Here is a 9860-nt window from a genome sequence, read left to right as displayed (position 1 = left end):
GGTTCTGTCTGGTTTGTTCCATTAAGTGTGATAATTTCTGTGGTAAAAACAAAGTGGTTGTGGTTTGGTTATATCTAGAGAAGGCATCTGAAATGGGCCTGTAGATTAAATGGGTACTTCAGTGTTATAAATTAAATTTATGAAATTTGCACCAAAGTAATTACAAGGCTATTAGTAAAAAGGGGTCATAAAAGTCTTATCAAGTGTATGAGTAATTACAGTGATGATTAATGAAAAATAATTTTATTTTTGACTTTCAGTACACAAAACATTAGCTACTGTAAATGGCAGCCACTTGCTTTGTTTCTCCCTTTGTGACAAAATCCAAAGTAGAGTGAGGCAGACGTGTTTTAGGGTTTTAAATTAAATTACTTTCCCTTGTGACAAGACCCAGTTTACACTAACCAGAGTATTTAAAAGGTGCTCCAAGCGATGTCACGCGGTTTTTTAGGCTACAACATTTTTTTGTCACATACAGCAAACATCTCACTATCCGTGAGCTGCCTGTCCCCTGAACACACTGTAAAAAACTAAATAAATCACAGTCTCTGTAGACAGCCCAGGCTCCACAAATGGCAACAAAAACAATCTGCGCCAACCTGCACCACGAAACAGAGTTCCAGCCAATAACCAACAAGAAGGATTTTGGGGTGGGGGGGGCGAGCTAGTCTCGTTTTATTTGAAAATGCTTTGAACGTCAAGAGGTAACGTCACCCAACATCGCTTAGAGCACCTTTAAAGTGTTAAACACAAGGTTTTTCCTTTTTTTAAAAGAACTCAAGTTTTCTTAGCTTCTCTTTTGGTCTTCGAAGTGAAAAAGTACGTAAAAAAAAACCAATATAGACAGTGTACTGTAATAGCTGATCCAAGCTTACGTCACGGAGTGAAACATTGTCGTCACTAAAGAAAAAATGTCCAACCATGACACAAGCGGCCAGTCTGCAATACAACCAAAATTCTAATAAACTGCTTAGTTATAGCTAATGGTCTCTGCGACATTAAGGAGCCCTTTTAAAAAGTCCACTGTTAAAAGAACTGTAACTTAGCTGTCATAAACGGCAGGCCTGTGAACGCAATTCAAACCTGTCTTGAACTGACATACTAATATTAAAATCTATGAAGCATTTAACGGGTTGATTGGAGAGAAAATTGAAAGACGTTTTTCCTCCCCACACAGACACGTATCAGAACTCTGTTCTCTTGTTCAGGTCATTTCTCCATGCGGGGATGTGAACATCTCTCTGCTTTGCAGCAGAATTATTTCTCATATGGAGACAGACTAACCTTCTCTGCTGGGTTACAATTCGTAAATTAAATATTAAGTATAACACCCCTTTATCTCTGAATCATCCAGTTTATGAAATCTGAACCAAAGTCTAGGAAGCTGGCAGTTGTGTTACATGGATTTGAGACTGCTGGTTTCACAGGTCTTTGAACAGTGGGTGCCGCAGGGCCTGAGCGGCTGTGATCCTGGTGGCAGGGTTCAGGTCCAGCAGCCGGTCCAGCAGGTTGTAGGCCTCATCAGGAACTCTGTCCCAGCCCCGCTCATCTTCCTTCACCTTACAGTCCGTCCCTGAGCTCTGTTTAGCGAGGCGAGCGGTTTCTGTGTTCCCTGAACGTTCCTGGGGGTTTGGGAGAGCAGAAGAGAGAGACCCAGGTCTTTCACTGGCTTCATCTTTGGGTTGCTTCAGTGGTCCCTCGGCGGGATGATGCGTGGGCGTATCATCTTGGATCTTGTGGTGACAGGTGGCGGCGGAGTCTTTGTTGGCTTCAGGTAGCGGCGTGACTTCATCTGGTGCAGGCCTCCGTCCTCTCAGCGTCTCGCACAGCGTCCTGAGGTCCTGCCGAGGTAGATCCCGACTGCACACCACTGCCTTACCTGGATCACGTTCAATCCAGAAACAGGTTCATTGTCTACACAGAGCCTTCCATACATTACAGTTAGTTTGAATCCAGCTATCCTACATCGTTTGTATATGGGGATTAACAGTGTTGCTAAATTAATCACAATAGAGCTCAAAAGGGTGGTTCCGGAAGTAAAAAGTCCATTGATTTTCCCTATAAGGATTTTCAGTGTTTCCCACAGATTACTTACTTTTTAATGTGCGATTGTGTTAAAGGTGTTCACGAGATACCAACCTTTCGTAAACTTGTGAATTTCGCCAGCCGTCTTCTCTCGTTTTCATGGAGACAGACGCTGTGTGAACGGAGGGGAGGGGCTGTGTGTGTGTGTGTGTGTGTGTGTGTAGCCTATGTGAGAGAGACGTGTGAGTGACAGAGAGACAGAGGATAGCAGGGAAAGGAAATGCAGCTGAACGAATACGCTGCGTGATAGCGTAAATAAAATTTATAATTTTTTTTTTTAATAACGAAACGCAATATGTGGCGACCAGTGTTCATTGTGTGGTGCACCGCCACAAATTAGTCTGTGTGTGGGAAACACTGATTTTTATTATCAGTCATAATGTCTAAACCATCCGAGGTGGACTGACCACGAGCTCCGAGGTTGTGAAGCGAAGGTTTCTGCTCCTGTAGAAGCCAGAGGTCGTATGAAATCAACCTTGTTTTAGTCGGGACCTTACGGAGAAATACTACACTACCTGCAATCCTAAGCGTTACAGTGACGTCTCTGATCGGTGGAACTTACTGTTACCATGGAAATGTTTACCGCACCCGCAAACAGCTAGAGTGAGCTTGTACCATTGAAGTCTATGATCGTTTACATACACCGTCTTGTAGGGTTTTATTTTTTTGAATCAAACGTTTTATGGTCACGATTAACCTCGGAGCTGGTTGGATTGGTTCCAGGCTTAACACTCTTTATAGCCACAAGTTTCCTACGGAAACCGGTGAAGAAGCATTTAATAAAATTTCAATGGAGATAGTGAACAGGGAAAAAACGCTTCCGGAATCAGAGCCGTTAAAAAGGTGGGCAGTCACTGTTGAGCTACAGTGCCTTGCAAAAGTATTCGGCCCCCTTGAACGTTTCGACCTTTTGCCACATTTCAGGCCTCAAACATAAAGATATAAAACTGTAATTTTTTGTGAAGAATCAACAACAAGTGGGTCCCAATTATGAAGTGGAACGAAATTCATTGGCTATTTCAAACTTTTTTAACAAATAAAAAACTGAAAAAGTGGGCGTGCAAAATTATTCAGCCCCTTTACTTTCAGTGCAGCAAACTCTCTCCAGAAGTTCAGTGAGGATCTCTGAATGATCCAATGTTGACCTAAATGACTAATGATGATAAATAGAATCCAGCTGTGTGTAATCAAGTCCTCGTATAAATGCACCTGCTCTGTGATAGTCTCAGAGGTCCGTGTAAAGCCGCAGAGAGCATCATGAAGAACAAGGAACACACCAGGCAGGTCCGAGATACTGTTGTGGAGAAGTTTAAAGCCGGATTGGGATACAAAAAGATTTCCCAAACTTTAAACATCCCAAGGAGCACTGTGCAAGCGATAATATTGAAATGGAAGGAGTATCAGACCACTACAAATCTACGAAGACCCGGCCGTCCCTCTAAACTTTCAGCTCATACAATGAGAAGACTGATCAGAGATGCAGCCAAGAGGCCCATGATCACTCTGGATGAACTGCAGAGATCTACAGCTGAGGTGGGAGACTCTGTCCATAGGACAACAATCAGTCGTATACTGCACAAATCTGGCCTTTATGGAAGAGTGGCAAGAAGAAAGCCATTTCTTAAAGATATCCATAAAAAGTGTCCTTTAAAGTTTGCCAAAAGCCACCTGGGAGACACACCAAACATGTGGAAGAAGGTGCTGTGGTCAGATGAAACCAAAATCGAACTTTTTGGCAACAATGCAAAAACGTTATGTTTGGCGTAAAAGCAACACAGCTCATCACCCTGAACACACCATCCCCACTGTCAAACATGGTGGTGGCAGCATCATGGTTTGGGCCTGCTTTTCTTCAGCAGGGACAGGGAAGATGGTTAAAATTGATGGGAAGATGGATGGAGCCAAATACAGGACCATTCTGGAAGAAAACCTGATGGAGTCTGCAAAAGACCTGAGACTGGGACGGAGATTTGTCTTCCAACAAGACAATGATCCAAAACATAAAGCAAAATCTACAATGGAATGGTTCACAAATAAACATATCCAGGTGTTAGAATGGCCAAGTCAAAGTCCAGACCTGAATCCAATCGAGAATCTGTGGAAAGAACTGAAAACTGCTGTTCACAAACGCTCTCCATCCAACCTCACTGAGCTCGAGCTGTTTTGCAAGGAGGAATGGGCAAAAATGTCAGTCTCTCGATGTGCAAAACTGATAGAGACATACCCCAGCGACTTACAGCTGTAATCGCAGCAAAAGGTGGCGCTACAAAGTATTAACTTAAGGGGGCTGAATAATTTTGCACGCCCAATATTTCAGTTTTTTATTTGTTTAAAAGGTTTGAAATATCCAATAAATTTCGTTCCACTTCATGATTGTGTCCCACTTGTTGTTGATTCTTCACAAAAAATTACAGTTTTATATCTTTATGTTTGAGGCCTGAAATGTGGCAAAAGGTCGAAAAGTTCAAGGGGGCCGAATACTTTCGCAAGGCACTGTATATACACAGAAGCATAATGATCTGTTTTGTGTAGTAAAAAAATACTGACACACACCAAATGCCTTGGCAGCCTGGATGGTCTCCCTGGAGCCTCGTATGGTCATGATCTGAGTGAGGGCGATCAGGTCATCGCTGGCTTTGAAGAGCGGGTAGCGGCCACTGAGCAGCGAGAGCAGGATCACACCAGCTGACCACATGTCTATGGCTGCAGTTCGGCAAGATAAGACAGGAAGAGGGTACAATAGAGAGGGTGAGAAGAGTCCGGGTTTGAGTTTAACGGTACGCTTGTGCCGGTCTTTGCACAGCTGTCATTATATGCGTGTGCTCGCTTAGTCAGGGTGTGAGATACCAACCTGTTCCTTGGTTGGGACACTTTGTGAGGACTTCTGGTGCTCTGAAGCCCGGTGTTCCAGCCCTGGGGGCCACCTGCTGCTTCCTTTATTAATAGAAACAACATGAAGCAGGGGTTAAAACACAAATCTTATTATTTCTACGGGTAAAAAATTGGTTATCTTCTTTTCTTTTGCTGCTAACCTGGACATGCAGATGTTGCAGACACGGTCAGTCAGGTAGCAGCTACAGGTGAGGCCCTGCAGTACGGTCCTCTGAGGTTTCTGACTGCTGCTCTGGGTCCTGACAGGCAGCGGGCCCCGGCTGGCTGAAGAGCACCTTCGGGTGGCTGGGTCCTCCATTTTGCCGAGCTTTAACAGCTGAATAAAAGATTTTATGAAGAGAAAAAAATACAATGAATATGCCGAGAAATAAACACCCATTAGACCCTTTAACAGGTTCTCTCCCTAAAGCAAATAAAAAGAACTCTGCCGATAGGTGAGGAAAATATGCAATATGCCATGTATCATGATAACGATATTACTTACGATAAATAAACAGATATTAAAGTGTACTTGTGCATTTCCGTATTTTGTTAAAATACAAATTGCTTGTTGAATTCAAAACAAATAAACGGAAATCATTTTTAACTCTTTTATTGAACAAATTGAACACCGAATTGAATATAAAAAAAGGCACCACTTAAAAAAAGAATGACATTTTTTAATTTTTTATTTGTTGCTTACATTTTCAAAGTGCAGTTTCCTACTGATATTTTCTTTCAACAAACACAAAAAAAATATGTGATATGTCACAGCCTTTCGCGACGTGTTTAATGCGGAAGTTGATATCGCGATGATGATTAAAAAAAGAAGATATGTTGTGCAGCCCTATTTGAAAGGTTTTGGGATATATTAAAGAGAGAAACCTCTTATTGTTCAAACAACTTCACTCTCCGCCTTGCTTACCTCGGTCTTAACGACAGGTTGTTTGGTGGCGGATGGAGCTGGAGTGCAGCTGTTCAGGTTCCTCTCTCCAAACACAGGCCGTGGCACTTTGCGTAGTCCTGTCAAATCCTAGAGAAAACAAGCATGGTATTTAGCTGAAGCCAACACATTAGTGCAGAGAGAAGAAGACAAACAGATGCACAGACAAAGACAGATACTTTAATATATCCATACAGGATATTCTTAACCCAAAATAAAACCGTAATTACGCTAATTTACAACTCTGCTTTCACGGGACAAAGAAAAGACTAAAACACCAGTAAAGGTAAAATATTGACAAAGTGCAGACACCTTAGAGTGCTTTGTGCGAGAGGTGGAGGTGGTGACAGAACGGGATTTTTTAACTAGTGCTTTCCGAGAGGCTGAGGAGGATTTGGTGGTGGAGGAAGAAGAGGAGGAAGGTGACAAGGTTGTGGACTGCCGTGGAGGATGAGGTAGTGAGGTGGAGGCTGTGGTGGTGGTTTTGGGAAGGAGCCTAGGTGGTGCTTTGCTCCGCTGTGTGGTGTCTTGTTTCCCTGTGGACCCTCCACCTTTTTGTGATGGCCTCTGCCTCACAACCTTCAGCAGCTCAATCTGGGTGTCCGCTGTACCCTGAGCCAGGCCAAAGTCCACCAGTGCATACCTACACACACACACACACACACACACACACACACACACACACACACACACACACACACACACACACACACACACACACACACACACACACACACACACACACACACACACACACACACACACACACACACATCAATAAAAACTTCATGTGTGATGTGTCCATCCTGAAGTTGAAGAAAACAAGTGCCATGTGACAACTCACATTTTGCTGTGCCTGTTGTAGAGGAAATTGTTTGGTTTGATGTCTCGGTGAATGATACCAAACTGATGGATGTGCCTGAGGGCCTTCAACAGGTGATAGATGTACAGACGGACCTCTTCAAAGCTCAATGTGCCAATGATGTCCTGATGAATACATTTTGATTGGATCCAATTATTAGATCACATTTCAGCAAACATAGAAGCGAGAACTAGATACTAAATGAGGTTTCGGGGATTACATTACAGATAGTACCAATGCGTGACAGAAACTAACTTGTGACAATGTACATACCACAATAGCTTGATGCTCCATATAAGGCATGACAATCACCACGTGGTCCTCCTTCCTGAAGCAGTACGTCACCCCCATCACATTCTCTCTGCCTCTGCAAAGTGAGAAAAAATAAATAAATAATTATAATTAAACATTAAGCAATGAGACGACAGTGTCTTGCCAAAACCAGCCATCAATGTATTGAGGTGAGTTGGTTCAGCTGAATCATACGTTAGACAGATGAGAAACCCATACACACACACCCACACAAATTTGCTACGGCATAAAAATAACATGTTATTATACAAATCTCTTACCCTGTAACTGCAGTACATAGAGTGGGTTTTAAACAGCCAAATAACACTGACATTAATAAGGATCAGCAGAGAGGAACCTTTACCAGGCAGAATAGGAATACTGAATTAACTCCTATGAAACTCAATTTGAACCAATTGTCAAAAGGCTACTACTAATAACATTATATTATTACTATATTATTACATAATACAGGGCATCCTGGTAGATCATCTGGTTGAATGTGCGACCCATATACTAAGACTCAGTCTTTACGGCAGTGGTCAGGTTTCGAGACAGACCCTTTGCATGTTGTCCCCCTCTCTCCCCCATTTAGCTATTCTATAAAATTATGGCAAAAAAAACAAAAAACAATTACATAATACATATTGCTACACAAAAGTATAAAAACAAAAACAGTAAAACATATAAGCCTATAAAAGTCATCATCAGAAGAGTAATTTTTTTAAAATAGGACAAAATAAAAATGAAAAGTAGAATAAACAATCCATGAAGCAAAGTCTATAAATGAATTTTGAGACTTAAATAATTTGAATTAGCTGGTAGGTTCTTAAAGTGCTCATATTATGCTCGTTTTCAGGTTCATAAATTGTATTTAGAGGTTTACCAGAATAGCGTTATGTGGTTAAATAAAAAAAATAATAAAAAAAACACCATATTTTTGTTTGACTGCACATTGCTGCAGCTCCTCTTTTCACCCTGTGTGTTGAGCTCTCCGTTTTAGCTACAGAGTGAGGCATCTCATTTTTGTACCATCTTTGTTGGGAGTCGCACATGCACAGTATCTAGGTAAGGACTACTAGCCAGTCAGAAGCAAAGTATGAGGGCGTGCCACGCTAGCAGCTAGGCAAGCATTATAACACGTGTTACAAAGTGACGCACGTTTGTCTCTGAAGTAAAGGCTGGACTACAATAGAGCTGTTTGGAGCAGTTTGTGAACAGTGTTTTCTGTTGGAGATGGTAAGTCCCTTTGGGGTGGACTTTGGGCTTTTTCACTTTGTAAACCTATAACGTGTACAAAAAGATCTATAACAATAAAGGAAAGCCAAAAAAGCATAATGTGAGCACTTTAAAAAGGTTTTCCGACTGTTTGGGGGACGTATATCGCTTTATAAAAACACAACCGTATTGGACTCACCCAGCAACAGTGAGACACTGAAGTTCAGCAGCGATGCGTGTAGGATGGCTGGTTGGGATGAGGTGCTTCAGGGCAAACATCTCTTTCCTCCCATCCCGCATCTGTGCCTCACCCAGATACACAGAGCTGAACGTACCTGGTGCAGATACACGTCATGAAACACATCTTCTACTCCTACTGTATAATCATAAATACAAGTTTATCTGAAGGTATTGGTATATACTTGCAAACACCAAAGGTGTGCATACAGAAATTCAGAGCATGTACCTTCTCCAATTTTGTCTATGATGCGAAAAACTTTGGCCAGCTGAGGGACAGCTTGGTAAAGGATGTCGATGTCTATTTCCACATCCCCTGGAAGAAAACAGCACAAGCTTTTTGAATCCAACACAACATTTTTTCACCCACACACAAATAACAATATATGTTAGTTGTTGTTGTATGACTAAAATGACAAAGCTTTACAGGAATGTAGATGTTACAGGCTTTCATGTAATACGATTATTTTATTATATTCCTAACATTTGTACAAAGTGGCATACACCTAAATTAAAAAGCAAAATCCACACAAAATATTGACAGTAAATACATTAGAGTCCTTGTTTATTCAACCTAATATTACTAACTATAATATGAGTCAAACTTACTTGAGACTTTCCTTCTCCTGTGACCTCTGTCAGATTTAATACATCCGTCTAAGCTGACGCCTTCGGTGCAGACAGGAGACAACTCCATCTTAAGAAAGAATAAGAATGGGAAATGTGTAGAGCTAATTTTAAGCTAAGCGCTGTTCGTCTTCCTCATTATCATAAAACTAGCATGCTACTGTTAGCCACAGTCTGTCAAGCTGGCTAACCACAGCTTGTTGAGTAAAACAAAAAGAAACTCACCGCTTTAGTTGGTCGTAAAGTGCAATAGAGTCTTCAAATGACCGTTTCATGAGAACACCATGCAGTCACAAGCTAATGTTCCATCGACGAAAACGTAGCTAAGTATACAAATATCACTCGGCCGAATAAAATAGTTTGTTCAGACTGTGAAGCTTTTCCTGCCAACAACAAACTACGCGCCAAGAGTGACGTCACTGACATCTCGCGTTACATTAGCACCAAATCGCGGGAACTTGTACAGTTTGAGACCAATGACGTCATGGATGACGCCCGAAGCCCTAAAAACGCAGACAGTTTATTTTTATACATCCACGCCTAACACAGTTGAGAAATTATTGTTCCTGAATTAATACTTTAATGAATAAAACGAATAAAGCCTCCCCTCTTCATAATTTAGCTAGTTACACAAGCACATTATCTGCCCCCTGCCTGGTTAAAACTACTGCCACTATCCAGTTTCAGAACACTAATATTACCCATGCTGTCATTATTATGAAAGAA

General features: G+C 41.7%; 1 protein-coding gene across 2 annotated transcripts; it reads right to left on the bottom strand.

The window, feature by feature from the left end:
* Positions 1 to 1009: 1009 nt before the first annotated feature.
* cdc7 (cell division cycle 7 homolog (S. cerevisiae)) lies at positions 1010 to 9550 on the bottom strand. Of its 2 annotated transcripts, none has more exons than XM_039816907.1 (12): positions 9360 to 9550; positions 9117 to 9204; positions 8737 to 8823; positions 8470 to 8605; positions 7035 to 7128; positions 6744 to 6886; positions 6212 to 6542; positions 5882 to 5989; positions 5118 to 5293; positions 4937 to 5019; positions 4639 to 4788; positions 1010 to 1879 (listed from the first exon to the last, which is right to left on the bottom strand). In XM_039816907.1, the coding sequence occupies exons 2-12, from the start codon at positions 9202 to 9204 to the stop codon at positions 1422 to 1424; spliced, it is 1854 nt and encodes a 617-aa protein (XP_039672841.1). In that variant the 5' UTR covers positions 9360 to 9550; the 3' UTR covers positions 1010 to 1421. The 2 variants fall into 2 exon arrangements, with proteins under 2 accessions (XP_039672841.1, XP_039672842.1); XM_039816908.1 differs by having other exon boundaries at positions 6479 to 6542; positions 9360 to 9549.
* Positions 9551 to 9860: the final 310 nt, after the last annotated feature.

This window comes from Perca fluviatilis, chromosome 11 (assembly GCF_010015445.1).
Source record: "Perca fluviatilis chromosome 11, GENO_Pfluv_1.0, whole genome shotgun sequence".
In the NCBI taxonomy this organism is placed as follows: Eukaryota; Metazoa; Chordata; class Actinopteri; order Perciformes; family Percidae; genus Perca; species Perca fluviatilis.
The sequence above is the reverse complement of the archived record's forward strand: the minus strand, read 5'-3'. Positions and strand labels throughout refer to the sequence as shown.

What these genes read in the sequence shown, in the direction of transcription:
- cdc7 (XM_039816907.1), bottom strand. Translation starts at nt 9,204, where the DNA reads ATGGAGTTGTCTCCTGTCTGCACCGAAGGCGTCAGCTTAGACGGATGT. An exon ending in CAGGAGAAGGAAAGTCTCAA is followed by an intron (nt 8,824 to 9,116) that starts GTAAGTTTGACT and finishes GTTTTCTTCCAG; the next exon opens with GGGATGTGGAAATAGACATC. An exon ending in CATAGACAAAATTGGAGAAG is followed by an intron (nt 8,606 to 8,736) that starts GTACATGCTCTG and finishes TATCTGCACCAG; the next exon opens with GTACGTTCAGCTCTGTGTAT.